Source organism: Pelobates fuscus, chromosome 5 (genome assembly GCF_036172605.1).
Source record: "Pelobates fuscus isolate aPelFus1 chromosome 5, aPelFus1.pri, whole genome shotgun sequence".
NCBI classification, from domain to species: Eukaryota; Metazoa; Chordata; class Amphibia; order Anura; family Pelobatidae; genus Pelobates; species Pelobates fuscus.
The window spans coordinates 309,214,731-309,237,076 of NC_086321.1; the positions used below are offsets into that span (position 1 = coordinate 309,214,731).

Here is a 22,346-nt window from a genome sequence, read left to right on the forward strand (position 1 = left end):
GCAATAAAGCTATGGGTAAGAGAACGTTCCACTTAAGTTGGGTTTCCTGACACATTTTAGCCAACTGGTTCTTTATAGTTCTATTCATTCTCTCTACCTTACCAGAACTCTGGGGTCTATATGCAGTATGAAGCCTCCACTTTATACCAAGCATATGAGTCAGTTGTTGTAGGCACTGATGAACAAAAGCTGGACCATTGTCCGATCCTATAGAACAGGGTAGTCCATATCGGGGTATTATTTCTCGTAGCAGGAATCTTACAACTTCTCCTGCTTTCTCTGTACGAGTAGGACATGCTTCTACCCAGCCTGAATAGGTGCACACAATTACCAACAGGTAACGATGTCCACCCGATTTAGGCATTACTGTAAAGTCTATTTGTAGATCGGACATGGGGAGTCCCCCCATAAACTGGACTCCTGGTGGCTTTACTGGTCCTTGTCTTGCATTATTCTTAGCACACGTTACACATCTGCGTACAATGGCCTGAGTCAAGTTGGACAATCTTGGTATGTAGAAATGTTTCCTGAGAGATTCTTCAGTACTGTCTCTCCCAGAATGTGTCCCGTTGTGATAATTTTGGACAATTTCTACCGCTAGTGATGCTGGTATGACTATTCTTCCATCTTCTAGCTGATACCACTTGTTCTCCAAATACTTTCCCGGTTCAGTCTTTAACCACTCCTCTTCTTGAGCTGTATAAACTGGAGTCCATTGGGACAGTGGAGTTGGTATAAGAGCAGCTATATGCCCCACATACTCCTGTCTTCCTGATTCAGCAGCACGCTTAGCTGCACTATCTGCCATCCGATTTCCCTTGGTTACATCACCATCTCCTCTCAGATGCGCTCGACAATGTATGATACCGACTTCTTTCGGCTCCCACACTGCTTCCAATAGTTGTAGGATTTCAGCTGCGTACTTGATTTCTTTGCCTTCTGAATTCAGTAGTCCTCTTTCTTTATACAAAGCTCCGTGGGCATGAGTGGTTAAAAACGCATACTTAGAGTCCGTATAGATATTTACTCTTAAACCTTCAGCCAATTGTAACGCTCGTGTTAGTGCTATTAATTCTGCCTTTTGTGCTGATGTTCCTTTCGCCAGTGGCCGAGCTTCTATCACCTTGTCTATTGTTGTCACTGCATATCCTGCATAGCGGATCCCTTCTTTCACATAACTACTGCCGTCGGTGTAATATTGAACATCGGGGTTCTGGATGGGAAAATCACGAAGATCTGGTCTACTTGAAAATACTTCATCCATTACTTCCAAACAATCATGTTGACTTTCAGTAGGTTGCGGCAAAAGGGTAGCTGGATTTAAGGTGTTTACAGTCTCTAAATGCACTCTTGGGTTTTCACACAACATTGCTTGATACTTGGTCATACGGCTGTTACTAAACCAATGATTTCCTTTGTAATCCAACAACGTCTGTACTGCATGTGGGACTCGTACATAAAGTTCTTGACCCAGAGTGAGTTTATCGGCTTCAGCTACCAGCAGGGCGGCTGCAGCTACGGCTCTTAGACAAGGTGGAAGTCCGCTGGCCACTGCATCCAGTTGCTTAGACATGTAGGCAACAGGTCTTTGCCATGATCCCAAGTACTGTGTCAATACTCCCACAGCCATTCTTCTTTGCTCGTGTACATATAAGTAGAATGGTCGTGTGTGATCAGGTAGACCTAATGCTGGGGCACTCATCAAAGCCTTCTTCACATCTTCAAATGCCGTTTGCTGTTCTTGGGTCCATAAGAAGGGGTCGTGCTCTGTACCTTTGATGGCTGCGTACAGAGGTTTTGCCAGTATCGCATAGCTGGGAATCCATATCCTACAGAAGCCTGCTGCCCCCAAGAATTCTCGCACTTGTCTTCTATTCTTGGGTATTGGTATTTGGCAGACAGCTTCTTTTCTCTCTGGCCCCATAATCCTTTGACCTTCAGAGATATGGAATCCCAGATACTTGACAGTTGGCAAACACAACTGAGCCTTCTTCCTGGACACCTTGTATCCTGCCTTCCAGAGAATATGTAGTAGATCGTGCGTTGCTTGCTGACATTTTTCTTTTGTAACTGCTGCTATCAACAAGTCATCTACATATTGTAACAATACACATTCTCCTGGGATAGACTCGAAATCCAGTAGATCTTGACTTAGAGCTGAACCAAATAGGGTAGGTGAATTTTTAAACCCTTGGGGCAGTCTTGTCCAAGTCATTTGGCGTTTTGAGCCCGTTACAGCGTTCTCCCATTGGAAAGCGAAAATACATTGGCTTTCTGCGGCAATTCGGAGGCAAAAGAAGGCATCTTTGAGATCTAAGACTGTGAAGTAAGTAGCCCCGCCCGGAATTAAAGCAAGCAGGTTATATGGATTGGGTACAACTGGATGTATGCTAACAACCGCATCATTGACTGCTCTTAAGTCCTGTACAGGTCGATACTCATCTGTACCGGGCTTTTGAACAGGCAGCAATGGGGTGTTCCAGGGGGAAGTACAGAATTTTAGGATACCATACCGTATGAACTTATCCAGATAGGATTGGATGTTCTTCTTAGCCTTCTGCGGAATGTGATATTGTCTTAGGCTCACTGGATAAACCCCATGTTTCAGTTCAATTTTTATTGGTGGAATATTGCGGGCCAGTCCTGGTGGGTTGTTCTCTGCCCAAACTCCTGGTATGTTAAACAATGTCTCATCACTCCTAGGGTTTTGGCTAGTCAACACTGTATAAAGTCGCCACTCTTCTTCCTTTGGTACGGATAAAGTCATAATACCTGAAGGTCCATTAAACTTTAAGGATGTTGTTCCATTTGGTAGGAACGTAATCTGCGCTTGTAATTTTGATAGCATATCACGTCCCAGCAATTGGACTGGACATTCAGGCATATAAAGGAATTGGTGTTTTACTACGTGGCCTCCCAATGTACAGAGTCGACTTTTAAGAACCGGTTTTTCAGCACTTCTTCCAGTTGCTCCTATCACAGTAATAGTCCTTCCAGATGGAGGAGCAACTAGATTAGTCACCACTGAATGTTCAGCACCAGTGTCGATCATGAACGCACTCCTTTTCCCCCCTATTGATACATCGACCATAGGCTCCGCTCGACCAAGGGGGATGGAGCCCGGTCGGTATCAATAGTCCTCCATGACAGTGTCAGCCAATCCTACAAAGTCCCTACCTTCTCTATCGCGGGACCTTTGCGCTGCTGGAATATACCTGTCTTCCCTAACACTTCCTCTGTTCCCATTACTCCCTCTATAACCATTACTCCCTCCGGGGCCTCCTCTACCTCTCGCTCTACCTCTAAAGTTTCCGTAGCCTGCCCTGGGTTGGTCTCTCTCGTACTGCTCTCTTTGCGGACATTCGTTCCTCCAATGCCCTTCTTCCTTGCAATACGCGCATTGATCCCTACTCAAAGGCTCCCTACTCCATCTATTATTGCCTCTATCTGGGCCCCGTTTATCTACGCCTGCGATCGCTACCGCTAGCATATCAGCCTTTTTACGCATCTTGCGCTCTTCCTCTTTCTTACTTTCTGTATCCCTGTTCATATAGACCTTATTTGCTACCTCCATTAGTTGGGTGATGGACATACCTGCAAACCCTTCTAACTTTTGTAGCTTGCGCTTAATATCTCCGTATGCTTGGCTGACAAAGGCGGAGTTAACCATTCGGGAATTGTCTGCGTCTTCCGGATTAAAGGGGGTATACAAGCGGTATGCCTCCAATAATCGGTCATAAAAGACACTGGGCGCTTCATCGCTTTTCTGGATCACCTCAACTGTCTTCGACATGTTAATGGCTTTCTTTCCTCCGGCTTTCATGCCAGCAATTATAGCGTCTCTATAGGCTCTGAGTTGAACCATATCAGCACCATTTACGTTCCAATCGGGATCGGTGTTGGGATAGTGTGTCGCGGCCCATGCTGCTGGATTGGCTTGGTTCAAAGCACGGGCTCTATCCTCTAATGCTTTAATGGCTGCTTGATTTATTCTTGTCCTTTCCTCATTGTTAAATAAAGTCATTAGTAACTGCTGGCAATCAGCCCATGTCGGATTATGCGTCTGTACTATTGAGGTGAACAGATCAGTCATAGCTTGTGGTTTCTCAGTATACGAGGAATTATGGGTCTTCCAGTTTAAAAGATCGGTTGTGGTAAATGGGACATATACGAAGACTGGGTCAGCGTGTGCCATTTGACCTGCGGCATCGATATAAGCTGACCCGGGATTCAGACGAAGAGGCATCTGATAGTGCTTTAATTGTTGGGCACCAGTCAACTGTCGGGTTTGGATGGGGCTACGTAGAGAGGCGTCAGTCATGGGTTCCGGTCGGGGAGAGATAGGGTATGGGGATGTGGGAGGTCGGTTTTGGGAAAAGGTCGTAAATAAAACACTTCGAGCCGAGCTAGATGAAGCTTGACCGGAAGTCTGAAGTGGCGCCAAATCAGGATATTCGTTTCTAATGGGGGTGGATTCTGGTTCCGGAAGGGGAGATTTAGTACGAGGGGGGGTGGATCCTGTACTGGAGGAGGAAGCGGAAGTGGATGAGGGTAATGAGGGGAGGGGTGCAGGACTTCCTGCGTTTGCGTCACTTCTTCTTAACGGAAAGTAAGGGGGCGGCAAAGGGATCTCGGACTCAGGGGGCGTGTCCAAAATGGGCCTAACACCAGTCCTAGTGGACGAGCAAGTCCTAGCTACCATGAGGCGACACTGCTCCTCGTGGCATGTCTGGAGCCATTTTGGCGAGTCATTTACGGCCTGTCTCCAACAGTCAATATAAGGAAACTGGCCGTAAAGTTCAGGCCTACCCGATACAGCCACGTGTAAGCGCTGTACCAGAGTTGGATCCAAACTGCCACGTGGCGGCCATGCCGCAACCAAAGTAGGCCACTCCCTAGTACACAAAGTGACCAAACGTACAGGAGACATCTTTACCCCAAAATCACAAACTTTGAATCCCTTTTTAAAATTCTTAACCATACATCCTAAGGGATCCGGAATCGTTGACTGCGACGCACCCATACTTAACAATGGAACGTCGTCGACAACGAATACTATACACGCGTACTATTCAACAGTCACACCCGTTTCCTCTGGCAACAGCACCACGTGGTACGGTTACCAAGTGAAACGTACACAATAACAATAAACACTCAGGGAATTCCCGTACACACACAGCTGTTACACCAGTCACTATATAATCAATATTATGCCCTTTGGCGTAACTATACAGTCACCCACGCTATAATTCTCTATATACGAATTACCCGTCTATAACACACCCCAGTAACATCGTCTTTTACAAATAGCGGTTACAGTACGGTTAGCATAGGTCAAAGCACAAGTTAAGGTCACAATACAATTATTAGTGGTTATGGTGTTAAACATGCAATGGACGACAATGATTAGTACTTATTATATAATGTCAGTAAATATACAGGGTTATGGTACCGTGCACTATAATACAGCAACACACTATTAACACTCTCGCTAGACGGCTGAGCTCGCGCTATCTAACAAGATATACACTTTACTAAAACAATCGTTAACACATTTACAATTCCCAACTAAACTATTGGCCAGTACCTTGAATGGACTACCTAAAACTATATACACCCGTTTTGGTTAGCCACACTGCCCAATCACCACATATATAGCGAGCTAGAGAACCGAATTTACACAGGCGCCTCTTAGTCGCACTATCAAAAGTCTAGTGGGTTCCAAATTTACACGCCTTCCCACTTAGCCCAGATAGGATGAGAACTAGCGAACCGAATTTACACAGGCGCCGCTTAGTCTCCCGGTCCCTCCGACCTAGCGAACGTAATATACACCCTAGAACGCTAGTCTAGACAAGACACCGGTGTCCGGCTAGGGCTATTTACACCAGGACCCCGCCTGACTAACCAAATCAAACGGTCTGACTAAAGAGCGTTCGATCGAGCGGTGCGCCTTCGCTCCTTCCCTCCGACAGAGGGGGCAGATACACAGATTCAAAACCCCTTTGGGCCTACCGCACAATCGGTATACCCCTAGTGGGTCCTGCCGTCTAAAACAGCAGTTGTCTTACCTCCTCGTTCCTGAACCTGAGTTCACACTCATCGACGGGGACACCCCAGCACTTCTCACGTAGAGGCCGATGATCTCCTGGACAACAGACCAGTGGCGCCGAGACGAAGGGAGGTCCACGCAGAAGTTCAGGGGTGCAGCCGTAGAGAACGTGGGCAAAGATAGACCGTCTCACGCCTCTGCCTCTCAGCTACCGTTGAACGATGAGCTTCCCGGCCAACGCACCAAATGATACCGGAGAAACTGACGGAAGCCAAGCACAGAGAGATGGACACAGGTTTCTTCAGGAAGGAAGAGATTCTTTATTGGATCACCGATCGGGACTCAGAGGGACTAGCGTCACCAAAATACAGCAAAGTCTGAGTACTGAATACATAGAGTACATTCCTTATATAGCACTGTAGCTCCTCCCACAATTAACTACACCCACACATACCCTTAACCTATTTAATAAATAGAGTCTAAACTCATCCATCCGGTCTAACCACGTGGCTCATCTGATACAAAGGAGAGGGACGCGTAATTCCAGTTCTTACATTCCTGCACCTGGTCAGTACAGTGATAACAGTATCTTAGCTACGTGTAATTAACTAACTGATACTACAAACACATATACATACATATGCCTTGTGGCAATCTTAGCCTGCTAAACTTGTATTTTACTGGAATTACATCACACTATCACCCCTGGCTCTGGATTTGATAAGCTCCACTGAAGCGGGATATTTCCACAGCTTGAATCAAGACAGGTGTCTCCCTTCTATCAGGTTTAATGTCAGGAACTTCTGTGCAGTACAAGAGGATAGAGAGGCAAAGGACACCAAATGGAGTAGTATCTTAGCACAATTTATTTATAACAAAGGTTAAAAACTCTTACTTAAAGTAGTGTGTTTGTCAGCAAAAAAACCCACAACTCGACAAGTAGAAATCAAATGTAAAACAGCAGCAGCTTATAGTCCGCCTCCCCGGGCTTCTTCAGACGATGTCACAGTGTTCAGCCCTTCCTTTTAAGTGCCTAGTGCCTCCCCCTGGGAGGGTGTGGTTTTCTACCCATATTGATTTCTGCTGATTTAGAGGGCATGTGCACTTAGTCTATCCTAATGATATCTTGTTTAGGGCTGCTACACACATCCTCTCATACTGTTCATAAAAACTAGGAATACTGCTGGTTGATAACTACGCAAGAGAGTTGTGTTTCTTATTTAAAACATGTATATATGTATGTTAGTTTTCTCTTGGTTATTATGCATGGTGTATAAATATCCTAATTATCATATATATTTTTTGTATGCACTGTGACTATTTTTGCTCATAATTAATATCCATTTATTAAAGTCCCCCCACCCTCAGGGTCCCCCTCCCGCCGGGCTCTGGAGAGAGGAAGGGGTTAAAATCTTACCTCTTCAGCACCGGGCGGGGAGCTTTCCTTCTCCATTCCTCCTTCCTAGCGACATCATCGGCTGAATGTGCATGCACGGCAGGAGCCGCGTGCGCATTCAGCCAGTTCATAGGAAAGCATTTACAATGCTTTCCTATGGACGCTGGCGTCTTCTCGCTGTGATTTTCACAGTGAGAAGCACGCAAGCGCCTCTAGCGGCTGTCAATGAGACAGCCACTAGAGGCTGTAGAGCAGGGGTTCTCAACCCAGTCCTCAGGACCCCATACCAGTCCAGAATTTGGGTATTACCTGGGTCTGTCTAATGTGTTTAGAAAAAGGGAAAAAAAACAACTTAAACGCTAAGGTGTTTTTTTTTTTTTTCTAAACACTTTAGACACACCCAGGTAATCCCTAAACCCTGGACTGGTAGGGGGTCCTTGAGGACAAGGTTGAGAACCCCTGTTTTAGAGGCTGGATTAACCATCAGTGTAAACATAGCAGTTTCTCTAAAACTGCTATGTTTATAAAAAAAAGGGTTAACCCTAGCTGGACCAGGCACCCAGACCACTGCATTAAGCTGAAGTTGTCTGGGTGCCTATAGTGGTCCTTTAAGTTCTGCCTTTGTCTGGTAAAAGAATTGCGTTACCTGAAGAGACTAATTAGTATTTTGTAATTTCTTAGACATTGTGCTAAGTTGTATTTGGTGTGTTTTTATTATTAAGAAACTTGGGGGACCAAGGCACCACATTTATAAATTGTCTTGGTGGTGGCAGTGTTTAACTAGTAATAGTTATATTATGTTTAAGTGTGGGTGGTGTTAAGGGAGATTTTGTCATTATTTCCGGTCTAGTGCAGACAAATAGTGAACTTTAACCCTTTCACCACCACAACTATGTCACGCACACTCTTGAAGTAGGGTGCATACTTGCTTGGGGCCAGAATCCAATTCTAAGTGAGTCACCATCTTTCCAAGTAAAGACCCCCTGCGGCATAAGTATTTACTTTGAAGAGCGGAGTAAGTGATTAGGACTTTGTTATTTTATCCCTTTTGTTTTCATCTGTTGTTGGTGTAAATAATTTGTTTTTCATCTATATTTTTGTATGCACTGTGACTATTTATTTGCTCATAATAAACATTCATGTATTAGGTTCTGCCTTTGTCTGGTAAAGGGTCAGTTTACCTAAAGAGACTAATTAGTATTTTGCAATTGCATAGATATTGTGCTAAGTTCTATTTGGTGTGTTTTTATTATTGATTTACCTGGAGGACCAAGGCACCCCATTTATAAATCGTCTTGGTGGTGGCAGCGTTAAAATAGTAGTAGTGATATTATTCTGTTTAAGTGTGGGTGGTGTTAAAGGAGATTTAGGCACTATTTCTGGTCTAGGGCAGACAAATAGTGATCTTTAAGCCTTTCACCACCACAACTATGTCACGCACACTCTTGAAGTAGGGTGCATTTGTGACAAATTACAAGAGACTGGAGAGGGGAGGGCCTTGATAAATAATGTGCACAACAGGAGATGAGGCGGATCTTCAAATTAAATTAAAAAAAAATGCTATTCCCATGGGGCCTCAATGGGGATTTTGAGATCTGCCATTTCTTAGAAATATATTTTTTTGTATTATAATATTCTTTTTTTTTTTTTTTTTTTTTTAATTATCTTTATTTGGAAACAATATGTTGTACATTACAGTTTAGAAAGTTACACATGAGATGATACATTCGGTAGGTCTAGTCGGAAATGTAAAGATGTGTCACAAATTTGTCAGGGGTACATTTGGTGATTAAACATACATTGCATAAATGGAAATACAAGTACCGATGACTGTATTAGAGAAAATATGTCAATTAATCAATTAATTAACAGCCTACTTGATTAAAATGGTTGGACTTCTAAAAAGTTCGATTTGCAGTCGACTTGTTAATTCTGCGCATTAATCCATAGTTCGCAGTTGATTATATGCTAGATTACGCGGTTATAGCCTAATAGGTTATAGATTAATGCATTAATATGTTAATATATTATTTGATCCTATACCAAAATAGAAGTGTCGTGAGTGAAAAGGTCATATTGTAATAGCCAATTAATACGTTTCGGACAGGAGTCCGAGGTTTTAAATTTCCCTTAGGGTAAAACTAACTGTGTGGTAGGTCCTTCAGCTAAGAATGTGACCCATTTTTCCCATGTCTGCGTGTGTGTTGACATGTTCCTGCGGTAGGCGGCCGAGATTTCCTCCATCTGTCTAATATTTTCCACTTTGTGGATCCATTCTCTAATGGTAGGAGCCTCAGCGTTTTTCCAATGAATAGGGATCATGAGATTTGCCGCTATCAGTAAATGTGTGAGTAAGTTAAAGCCTAGTTTCTTTGTGTTGCTGTTTGGGGGAGGTAGCAGAAATAGCATATATTCTGGAGCCTGAGGATATTTTACGTCCGTTATAAGTTGGGTTAGAGCATGGATGCGATGCCAGAATTTAGAGATTACTGAGCAAGACCACCACATATGTGATGAGTGGGCGTTAGGGAGTGCGCATCTCCAGCATTTGTCTATGAAGTCCTTGTGCATAAGGCTAAGTTTGGTCGGGGTGTAGTGCCAACGAGTCAGTCTTTTGTAGTTGCTTTCTTGAGTTGCTAAATTTTGAGACGTGGTGTGTATCCTACTGATAATTTGTTGCCACTGGGAGTCTGATAAGGAAATTTTTAGTTCAGACGACCATTTGTTGACATATGTAGGGAGTGTGTTGGTTTGTTTTGACTTTAGTATTTTATACATAGTCGACAAGGTTTTCTTCTTCAATGGGTGTGTTTGACATAGACTTTCGAATTGTGTGAGGTCTCTTGCTCCTCTAGGAAGAAGAGAGAGGTGTCGGACAAAATGGCAGATTTGACTGTGGAATAGGTGGTGTGTGCTTGTGAGTGTGGAGTCAAGTAGAATGTCTTGCATGCCCTTGAGTGCATCGTTTTGGGTGATAGCCTGCAGTGATAGGTATGAGGAAGTTTCGTGTATTTGTTGCGTCCAACGGGGAGTGTCTATCGGTAGAAGTGGGTTGTGAGTTATAGGATACAGGGGTGAGGGAAATGGGGCTATTCCAGAGTGGTTTGATCCTATTGACCATGTTTTGAGCGTTGCTGTAATAGTAGGGTGTTGTTTGTGAGATAATAGTTGCTGCCCATTTTCATGCCAGGGGATCGTGTAGATGTGAGCTTTCATAGATGCTTCTTCTATTGAGACCCATTGGTGGGAGGGAGTTTGTTTTGACCATTCATATATTCTCACTAAGTGGGTGGCTTTATGATATGTTTCTATATCAGGAAGACCAATGCCCCCATCTCGTCTGGTTCTTGTGAGGAGGGAGTATGCTAGCCTCGGGTGTGCGTCTTTCCAGAGGTAAGATGAGAGGGTTTTTTTGAGGCTTACAAAAAACCATGAACCAACCATGTTGCAGATTTCGCCATTTGGACAGATCCTTATTTATGTTTGTGAGTAGTGGTGGGAAATTTAGATGGTAGGTTTGGGAAAGGTGACGGGGGATTTGTATGTCTAGATATCTAATTGAGGTCGCCGCCCAGGAGAAGTGGAATTTATTTCTGAGCTGGTTCTCTCCACCTTGTGTGGCTTGTATTGGGAGTAATTCACATTTCGTGAGATTGGCTTTAAAATTGGATAGCTCCCCATATATTTGCATTTCCTGGAGAATGTTTGGGATGGAATGTATTGGATTTTTGACTGAGAAGAGGATATCATCGGCAAAGGCCGATACTTTGTATTCTAGTTTGTTTATTTCTATACCTTGAATTAGTGGGTTGTCTCTTATACCTTGTAGAAATGGCTCTAATGTTAGGATGAAGAGCAGGGGTGAGAGAGGGCATCCCTGCCTTGTACCATTCGTTATCGTGAAGGGGGTGGAAAGTTGACCATTAATACGTAGTCTTGCTGTTGGTGAGGAGTATATAGCTGACATCCAGTCTAGCCACCTAGGTCCAAATCCTAATTATCTAAGTGTTATTAACATAAAGGACCAATCCACTCTATCAAAAGCCTTCTCGGCGTCTATTGCTAGGAGGGCACTCTGAAAGACATCTTGTTGTGCCCAGTGTATTAGATTTAGAATTTTTGTGGTGTTATTTTTCGCCTCTCTGCCTGGGACAAAGCCAGCCTGATCAGAGTGAATTAAGTTTGGGAGAAGATTTTTAAGTCTGGTTGCGAGGATTTTGGTGAAAATTTTGACATCAACATTTATTAATGATATGGGTCTGTAACTACTGCATTGGAGGGGATCTTTCCCTGGCTTTGGAATGAGTGCAATTGTGGCCTCAAGGGTGTGTATAGGTAAGGGTACAGCAGGCGAGATTGAATTGTAGGCGTTAAGGAATGGGGAAGCTAGTACCGGAGCTAGTTGTTTGTAGTATTTAATAATGAAGCCGTCTGGGTGGGCTTTTACCTAGAGGAGTGTGTTTTACGGCTTGAAAGAATTTGTCTTGTGTGATCGGGTCATCAAGGAATGAACCGAGAGTGTTTGGAGGTGTGTGTTTAATCCTTTTTTGCAAGTAGGCCTGAATCTCGGCGTGAAAGGTGGGGGGTTCCTGAGGTTGTAGAGTTGTGTGTAAAAGTCTTTAAAGCCTTCAGTGATTTCAGGGAGGATGTGGGTTAAAGTTCTGTCTTGTTTCTTTATGCCTTGTATAAAGGTCGTTTGCCTGTCTGGTTTGAGTGATTGTGCCAGTAGTCTGCCACATTTGCCTCCTCGAGTGTAATATGAATGTTTGGTTAGTTGAATTTTCTTTTTTGAGTGTAAATGTAATAGGGTGGTTAGTTCCGTCCTTTTGGTGATTACGTTTTTATATGTTACAAGGTTGTTGTCTGTAGTATGTTGGTTCTCTAAATTTTTAATGTCAGTGGTTAGTGTTTGGATCCTGGCTTCCCTTCTTCGTTTTTGAATGGATGCTAGTTTAATAAGTTCTCCCCGCAGCACACTTTTATGGGCTTCCCAGATTACTGTATGTGAAGTGTCTGGGACTGTGTTGGTAAGGAAGTATGACTTTGCTGTCTCAAGGAGTTTCACATTTATTTCTGGCACATTCAACAAGAGGTCGTTTAGTTTCCATTGTCCCTTAGTCTGGGGTAGGGAGGGAATAGTCATTTCAAGAATTAGATGGGCATGATCTGACCAGGTGATCCCTCCATATGAGGCTGAGACTATCAATGGTAGGAATCTGTGATGTGTAAATAGCATATCTATGCATGTGTAGGTGCCTGTGGGGGGTGAGTAGAAGGAATAGTCCTTACGGGATGGGTGTAGAGTCCGCCAGCAATCTAATAGTTGTGCGTCATATAACGTTTGTCTTATTTTGTCTCTTGTGGTTTCTAGGTATGTACTAGAGGGTGCTGTAGTGTCTAGAGACCCGTCTATCGAGATGTTCATGTCTCCCCCTACTAGAAGCTGGCCTTCTTGGAAGTCAGATAGTTTCCTTAAGATTTTGGTCAGTGTGCGGTTTTGTTTCTTGTTGGGGAGATAAAGGTTAGCTAATGTTATTTTGGTGTTGCCTATGGTCCCTGCGAGAAAGATGTAGCGGCCTGCATCGTCTGTTTCTTTTTTGTGGAGTGTGAATGGGACCTGATTACCTATCAGAATTCCTACTCCTCTGGCTTTGGCTCCGGTGTAATGACTGAAATATCCCACTGGGTAGTGCTTATTACGTAATTTGGGGGCTGAATCTTTCCTGAAATGGGTTTCTTGCAAAAATACGATCTCTGCTCTGTGTCTGTGAAAGTCTTGTAAAGCTAAGGACCGTTTTTCAGGGGTGTTGAGGCCTTTTTACGTTTTGTGTTAGGAAGCGTATAGTTGTCATATTGTTTGAGATGCTACAATGGTGTTGATAGGTTACGGTACAGTCAGGATGTTAAGTAAGTTGTGCCACTATGTTACAATTTTATGATCACGACTAGTAGTGTATATGGACGTAAAACAATAGAATTTACAATACCAAATAGTATCTGAATAGTAAATGTTATAGTACAACAGGTGTAGTAATTAATGAAAAAAAACAGTTAAAACAGAATATAACAATTCAAAACAGAAGAGCACCGCTCACCTCCCACCCCCCACAGAAGGGACGGGTCGGAGTGAGAGCGGACCTACTCCTGGACTTATGCCGGGCAGAAGCCGTATGGTCGCCAGCTAGTGTGCTGGATCCGGGTACAGCCCCTGCCTTGAGCTGTCCTGTGTTGGTTAACACCTGGGGACCAATCAGGGATTTAAGCAGAGGGTCTAGAACAGATTAAACAGTAGATAAGAAACAGTTGTTATAACCTCTACTATGGTCCTACGCTTACACCTATGAGGTGTTTTGCGTCTCCACTCTCTGTGCGGGAGGTGGGGACTGTTTTCTCGGGGTGATTGGACTGATTGCAATCCTATTGGGCTTTATCTGCTATATAAGGTAATTTGAGTAACGGCTGACTTAACGAAAAGTCTTGTCTGTATATAAGGAATTGAGGTTAATGGGGGGGGGGGAGGTGGGAGGAGGGAAGGGAAGGGAAGAGGGCAGAGGGAGGGGGTGGTGGTAATTTATAACGACAGATTAAGTTTACCAGGGACAAGTATATAGTTATGGAACTTATGAGAAATAATCTTATAAAAAATATTGTTGCATAGTGGGGACTTAAGCTGTTACTACCTAGCAGTGCGATATCTGAAACGTATTTTAATAGAAACTTTTTTCATAACGTGAGATAAAGACTTGTGTCTGCAAAGTGGTACCACCAAATCTCTAAGTCAAGTTCCCAGGTGTAGAAATTAGGCTCTCGGACTAAGTATCGGTCATAGGGGAGAGAGGACTGGGAGCCGCTGAGTCCTCTAGGAATGGGCTAGTGGGAGGGAATATCATTGACAGTAGGTCTCCAAGGTGAGTATCGTTATACTTGGGTCAAATACCATTTTGAGCTTGGAGAGATTAAATAACCACAAGCTAATGAGTCTCCCATTTGCATCTATGTGGGTAAGACTTCCATTTTCCCCTGCGGTCAGCCCCATCCCCCCCCTCCCAGGCAGGGAAGATCTTGGTGAGTAACAGTACAAATAGTCAAATATACAAGCATACGACCTGTCCTTGTGGGGAAAAGGAGATCTCATGTCCGTGTGGCAAGGTTATCAAGAATGACAAGTTCAAGATATACACGTGGATATGAGTCCGATGGGCCTCGTTGTAATCTGTGAAATGCTGCACTAGTTGTTATGTAACTTCCAATTAGGTTTGTGATTGTTGCTTGTAGTGTCGTCCTCGATTTCTGGTGGCCGAGTGGAGTTAGTCCTGGTAGAGTTTGTGGTAGATATGGGGGGGGGGGAGGGAGGGGGAGAAAGAGAAGATTAGGGGGGGGATAGGGGAGTACAGTGTCTGTCTTTTAGGGAACAGCAATGGAGCCATTTCTGTGTTCAACGTGTTATCTCTTCTCCTGTCTTGGTGTCCTCAATGGGGAGGTGAGTCTTGGGTCCGTTCTGCGTTTCTTCATTGGCGTGATTCCTCTTGTGCGGTGCAGTGAATCCTGGTGTGGGTAGGGACCATACCAGTCCATGATTGGGGTTTCTGGCAGGTCTAAAGCTCTCAAAAACGGTGGAACGTCTAGATGTGATGTAATTGAGTGTGTAGTACCTTTGTGGGTGACTATGAGAGCGAAGGGGAACCCCCACCTGTATCGAATATCTCGGTTGCGGAGATGTTCCGTAATCGGTTTCAGAGCTCTCCTTGCTTGCAGTGTGAGCCATGACAAGTCAGGGAAGATTTGCACTGCATGGTCTCTGTATAGTAGTGGGGGGTTGGTATCACGCAGTGCTTTTAGTAGACTTTCTTTCTCAGTGTAGTAGTGTAGTCTACAAATGACATCACGTGGGAGCTCTGTTGCAGGGCCTCTCGGTTTGAGAGATCTGTGTGCCCTGTCTATAATGAACGTGTTGCTGGGGTCTTTTCCCAGTATTAAATTAAACAGGTCAGTTAGTGTATTAGTGAGGTCTTCCCCTTGGGACTCGGGGAGCCCTCTCACCCTTAAGTTATTTCTTCGTCCCCTGTTGTCGAGGTCATCTAATTGCCGTTGCATGTCAGTCATGTAAAGCATTTGAGAGTCTACTAATGAGGAAAAATTTACCATTTGAGCTTGTTGGGCATCTTTCTCCTCTTCTAGATCTGTGACCCTGTGATTTATTTGTTGCAGGTTGGAGTTGATCGCGTCCAGCTTTGCTTGGAAAGAAGTCTCCATTTTGTTAATCATGGACGCTATGTCTGCCTTGGAGGGTAAGTTTTTAATTAGCTCTCTGAGTTCCAGGTCTCTGGGGTGGTCGTGGTATCTATCTGAGGTATCCGATGCCGTTGGGCTTTGAGAAGTGGAGTCCAGGTATGTTTGGGTGTCCGTCTGCGCCATTTTGTTATTTGCGGCCTCCGTTTCGCGGTCTGCCGACTCCGTGAAATAGCCCGTTAAAGTTCCCAATTTTTGACCGTTGGGTTTCCCCGGGGTGCGCTGAGTGCCTTGGTTCTTTTTGGGGTTCCCCATTATTGATTATTGCTGTGGATTAGTGTGGATTGCCCGATGGATTGCAGGGAGCCGAATCAGTGCACGTCCATTCAGCTCCGCGGTCAGGCCACGCCCCCAATATTCTTTTTTTTATATTTTGTTTCTGAATACATTTTATATATAACATTTGATTTTATATATACTGCATTTTGTATGTGATATATGATCGTGATAGTAAACAAGTGGGTACTGCAGGTTGAATATTAAACCTAAAAGATAGAATTCAATTTCCATCTTATAGAAACCATTGTATTTTATATGTGATATATGATCATTATAGCAAACAATTGTACACTGCAGGTTGAATATTGACCCCAAAGTTGCAATGGGGTATAATTCTAGATATTTAGATTTAGTGTATAATCCCCTTTTTATTCATTTTTACATTTTGATAAATCTAATCTATGTATAATCATGTACCTTAAGAACTAAATAGCAGGTTTATGCAGCGGAAATATCTATATGGTTTATCATACCAATAGAAAAGTTAATTTAGGTGATAATCCATTTTTACAATCTGATAGAAACCCAAGTATTAAAGGAACACTATAGTCACCTAAATTACTTTAGCTAAATAAAGCAGTTTTAGTGTATAGATCATTCCCCTGCAATTTCACTGCTCAATTCACTGTCATTTAGGAGTTAAATCACTTTGTTTCTGTTTATGCAGCCCTAGCCACACCTCCCCTGGCTATGATTGACAGAGCCTGCATGAAAAAAAAACTGGTTTCACTTTCAAACAGATGTAATTTGCCTTAAATAATTGTATCTTAATCTCTAAATTGAACTTTAATCACATACAGGAGGCTCTTGTAGGGTCTAGCAGGCTATTAACATAGCAGGGGATAAGAAAATCTTAATTAAACAGAACTTGCAATAAAGAAAGCCTAAATAGGGCTCTCTATACAGGAAGTGTTTATGGAAGGCTGTGCAAGTCACATGCAGGGAGGTGTGACTAGGGTTCATAAACAAAGGGATTTAACTCCTAAATGGCAGAGGATTGAGCAGTGAGGCTGCAGGGGCATGTTCTATACACCAAAACTGCTTAATTAAGCTAAAGTTGTTCAGGTGACTATAGTGTCCCTTTAAATAAATGAATACACTTGAGAGCAGATTACTGTATAATTAGGATATTTATACACCATGCATAATAACCAAGAGAAACCCAACGTATATAACATAACATATATAATATACAAGTTTTAAATAAGAAATATAACTCATTTGGGTAGTTATCACCCTGCAGTATTGCTAGTTTTTATGTACAGTATGAGAGGATGTGTGTAGCAGCCCTAAGCAAGATATTATTAGGATAGACGAAGTGCACATACCCCCTATATCAGCGAAAATTAATTTGGGCAGAAAAGCACACCCTCCGACCAATGGGAGAACGGAGGAGGAGGCACTTAAAAGGAAGGGCTGAACGGGCAGGAGAAACGCTTCATATATGACGTGGGGAGGCGGTCCCAAGTGGTCACGTGGTTGGAACAGTGCAGAAACCCGGAAGTGACTATAAGCTGCTGCTGTTTTACATTTGATTTCTACTTAATTAGTGGGGTAATAGCTGCTTGATCCAAGGAGACATCTGACTGCTATTTTGGGGTCAAGAAGAAATTTTTTCCTAGTTTGTTGCAAAATTGGAAGCGCTTCAGACTGGGTTTTTTGCCTTCTTTTGGATCAACAGCAAAAGCATATGTGAGGAAGGCTGAACTTGATGGACGCAAGTCTCTTTTCAGCTATGTAACTATGTAACTATGTACTTGTCAAGTTGTGGGTTTATTGCGGTTATAAATAAATTGTGCTAAGATACTACTCACTTACTAAACCCAGAGCCAGGGTTTTCTTTTTAGTATTTTAGATAATCTGCATATATTATTTTTTTCCCCGAGAGTGTATACCGAGAATACTTATTTACTGCAGTTGCTAGAGTGCTCAGTTTTAGGTATTTATTCATATGTGTGTGTCACGTAGTGTCACTTTGGGGCAATGCAGCTGTACTGCATACTCTTTATTACTCTCGAGCGCTTATACAATTTTTTTTATTATTCTACCAGGAAAATGCCCATAAAGCGGTGGAACGCATGACTAATTTAAGAGGTTAAGATAGACCATTGTTCATATACATGTATGGCAGCCATTCCATCCGGAGTCTGTTGAATTCCATCACAGGCACACCTCAATTACTTGATTAGATATTGATTAGGAGAACACCTGAACCAAATGTTATTTAATGAGAAAAAGTATAAAAACCACTGCACTGTTCAGCACTATACTCTTGCAATAGAGCCAGTTGGGTGGCAAAAACAGAGCTTGCAGTACCTCAAAAGTAATTTGAATAAAAAAGGAATTATTGACAATATCAACAAAAGGTTTTGAGTGAGAAAAATAAGGGTTTAATTCTGGCTTTACTGGCAAAGGGATACAGTGAGCGTAATGTTGCTTCCACTTTTAAAATGTCAAAGATGGCATTTCAGAAGAACAACAAAGCTACAGAACAGAGGAGGAAAATGACTCTCCTTAACTGGGATGACTGCCAACTCATTTGAATGTCACTCAACAACCATAAGATGACATCAAGTTACAAACAAACAAAAAATGGCAAATTGCAGTTGGGAACAGAAATGTGAAATACTGGAATGGAACATGAACCCTGTGATAGTTCTTGAGGTTATTACACTAAGTATTGATTTCAGAACGCTGGGAAGTTATTTTCTGCACATAAATGTTCAAAATGTCAATATTATTTAGAAAAAGTTAAATAAAAATGAAACGGATAATTTTGTAGTGATCTCTTAATTTTTTTAAGCCTTGGTCCTGGGCAAAGGTTTTTCTACCTAAAAATGCAAAGTGTCAATTTATCAATATAGATACATTTAAAAATATACAAGATAGAGGTGAGGGTGAGAGCACATCTTTGCTGGGATATGGGATATTAATGTTTTTCACATTCATGTTTGAATGAACAGTCCAAGCCCACTGAAAGGAATTACCCATTTAGAATGATTTTGCTTCTTACCCAGAGTTTGTTGGGCTCCGCTCCTGATCTTCACTACTTCATATGGAAAGCTTGAAATTCTCTATCTGAACTAAGCCAGATATATCCCTGGCAGAGGGCTGGAGCTTCCACCTCGCCATAAGAAGTAGTAGAAGTAGAGAGCACAACCCAAGTAAGTAATCAAGGCATTCTTAAAAAAAAAATTAAAAAAAAAAAAATGACTCTTTACAATAGGGGAGCTGCCAGGGCACAACTAGCACCAAAACCACTATAGGGTACTCGAAGGATTCTTTAATGTATGCCAGAATACTGCATGAAAAAAAAGAAGGAAAATTGCACCAACATGTCACAAGCTGATAACATTTGTCAAGAGTAGTTATCCTATGAAACAATGAGTTTAACATTATAACACTTTTTTTTTTCTAAAGACATGACAACAAATCTTGTTTTAATCCGTTTTAAAAAAACAAAAAATCTTATTGAACTATGCATACAGACAAAAAAACATACAATGCCAGATCCTTGTAATAATATTTATTTGCCTACCTTTTATGAGAAGACCATATACCAGGTGGGCAACGTTTCATGCTAAACATATAAACAGCAGCTTCAGCAGTGGTAAACAGGCGGCAGAAACATAGAAAAGAACAAACTACTACAGCAGATGCAACTCTTCCATCCTGCAATGAAAATAAAAAAAAATAAAAAAAATATCATCTTTACTTAATTTTGAATGTTAGCAGCATTACCATCATGTTATATTAATGTGCCTCTGCTTTACTTGCTCTATTGTTCTATGGTATTTTTTTTTGGTGAATGCTGCTGTTGAATTGGACTATAGAAACTGCATTGACACCTTGGATGTTTTGACAGAGTGCATAACTTCACAATAGCCTATAAAGTAAACTGACACTTAACCATTACCTTGTAACTATATAGATAAATATATATGCTCTGTATGGAAAGAAGCCCCTACTAGATAAGGTTTGTTTTTCGTGCAAATGTTAACATTTTTATTTCAGATACGAATTATGTGATCCATTGGAGAATTGCCTGGAGTGAATCAGTTGCAAAATAAAATTAAGTAATGTTCCAAAGTTAAAAGTGATTTTTTTTGTTAAAGGGACACTCCAGTGCCAGGAAAACAATCCGTTATCCTGGCACTGTAGGTCGCATCTCCCTCCCACCCCCCACTCCCGGTTGCTGAAGTGGTGAAAACCCCTTCAGTCACTTACCTGAGACCCCTGCCGATGTCCTCTGCATTACGTCGGCCGGTGGACCAGACTCACCCCGCCCGCTGGCCTAATGCACATGTGCGGCAATGAGAGGTGGAGTTAACCCTGCAAGGTAATTATTGCAGTTTATAAAAAAACTGCAATAATTACATTTGCAGGGTTAAGGGTAGTGGAAGTTGGCACCCATGTTTGGAGTGTTCTTTTAACAGTAAAGAGGAAATACATAAAAGGTTCCTTGTTGAATATAAGATAATATAGTATAACATACAATAAAATAAATTCTAATGCGGGGCGTGGCCTGGCAGCTCGAGGAAATGGTTGTGTGAGCCGTCAGCTCCAACGAGGGTATCAAATCCACAGCAATTAGAAGAGCATTACCGACCTTTACCAGCTACCAAACATAGCCATCCGACACCTGAAACACCATGGCACAAAGAACGGCGAAAAAGAACAAAATGTGCCCGGCTACATTGCAGATCGCGGCACTGATATCTCCGCGACGGTCTCCACAAAATGGTGCCGACGGCCCTTCCTCACCCACAGCGTGCTCTGACAGGAGCGACAGCACTTCCATCTCGCTGGGAACAACTCTCCCAGCGTCGGAAATAACTCTTCACAGAATGCTGCAAGAGCTGCAACAATCTCTACAAGCAAACTTCTCTAAACTGGCCCGTGATGTAAGGGCAGATATCCAAGCAATTGGAGAGAGAACTTCTTTATTGGAAGACAAGTCTGAGGAAATTATTGAGGCCCACAACAACCTGGCAGGGGCCTATGATTCCCTAGAGGAGAGAGTCGCCTTCCTCACAGCAAAAATAGCAGATCATGAGGACCGAGACAGGCGCAACAATATTCGCCTGAGAGGGATACCTGAAGATATTGGACCGTCTCTACTACGGGAATACACTATAACACTCTTCAAAACCCTATGCCCGGAACTTACAGATCGAGATCTTTGCCTAGATCGCATACACAGGCTGCCGAAACCAAGATTCCTGGCGCCATCTATACCCAGGGATGTGATCACCTGGGTGCACCATTTTACAGCCAAAGAACAGATTATGCGTGCAGCGCGGATAGCCAATAATATACCGGCGCAATATGCAGGGATCAAGCTATTTGTGGACTTATCAGCTGCTACCCTAATGAGGCGTAAATAATTTATGCCGATTATCAAGGCACTAAGGAACGCCGAAATCACATATAAATGGGGCTACCTCACATGTCTACTTCTCAAGAAGAACGGTACGGAGCACCAGATAAAGTCGATACCGGATGGGCTGAAATTATTGAAGGATTGGGACATTGCTATCGAACACGCGGAAGCTAATACCCACACTAAAGATACGCGCAAATCACCCACAAAAATCTCTAAGGACTGGTCTCACCTGGCACGACATAAATGAGACTGTGGCACACTAGTTGCCGGCTGGCGCAGTGAGATCCTTACCCTCTTAAATGAGGACACACGGTGACACGTGAGATTGAACATATGCACTAATTTGGTTATTTAACATATGCTATGCTTTGATCAGAATGTTTTGATATGCTTTATATGTCTATGTTTTTCTCTTTTATGACGCACCTCTGCTCACTGAGTAACAAAGCTGTGACATGGTTTCTCATCTTAATTGTACCTATGACATGAGGGTTTCACGAGGTAGACCGATGACCACCCAGAGGTAGCTGGAATCATTATTTTCCAAACATACTCTAAAGATATAAGGGGTTAACCATATTGTCTACAACTGCCCTCCCCCACTCTGGCTCCATTGGGCCGATACTTTCTATTTTGACGCTGGACATTATGTCCTGGTCTGTCTTTCTGTACATAGTTGCCTTAGGGCTGAATGTTTTTTACTTATTCCTTCCATACCCTTCCCCCCCGTCACGGACTCCATTTTCACGTATCAATGAAGAACAACTCTTATTGAGTATTAATAGATCCAGGGGTACACAAGCATGTTTACGCCTAATTATACTATTTGTCTAATGCACGTACCCACGGATGCCATGTATGATGCGACATGTAGTTTACAATAGGTCAGACTATGATATTCCAATTTATCGACAATGTTTAAAGGTGACGATATATATATAGTA

At 42.7% G+C, this 22,346-nt stretch overlaps 1 protein-coding gene across 2 annotated transcripts in view; it reads right to left on the reverse strand.

Annotated features, from left to right (window-relative positions):
• The window catches only part of GAK (cyclin G associated kinase), a 621,278-nt gene that overhangs the window by 372,234 nt on the left and 226,698 nt on the right, over nt 1-22,346 (reverse strand). For both annotated transcript variants that reach the window (XM_063455510.1, XM_063455509.1), the window contains exon 15: nt 19,555-19,688. In XM_063455510.1, coding sequence (XP_063311580.1) covers nt 19,555-19,688 — 134 coding nt within the window. The remainder of the gene's footprint in view (nt 1-19,554; nt 19,689-22,346) is intronic.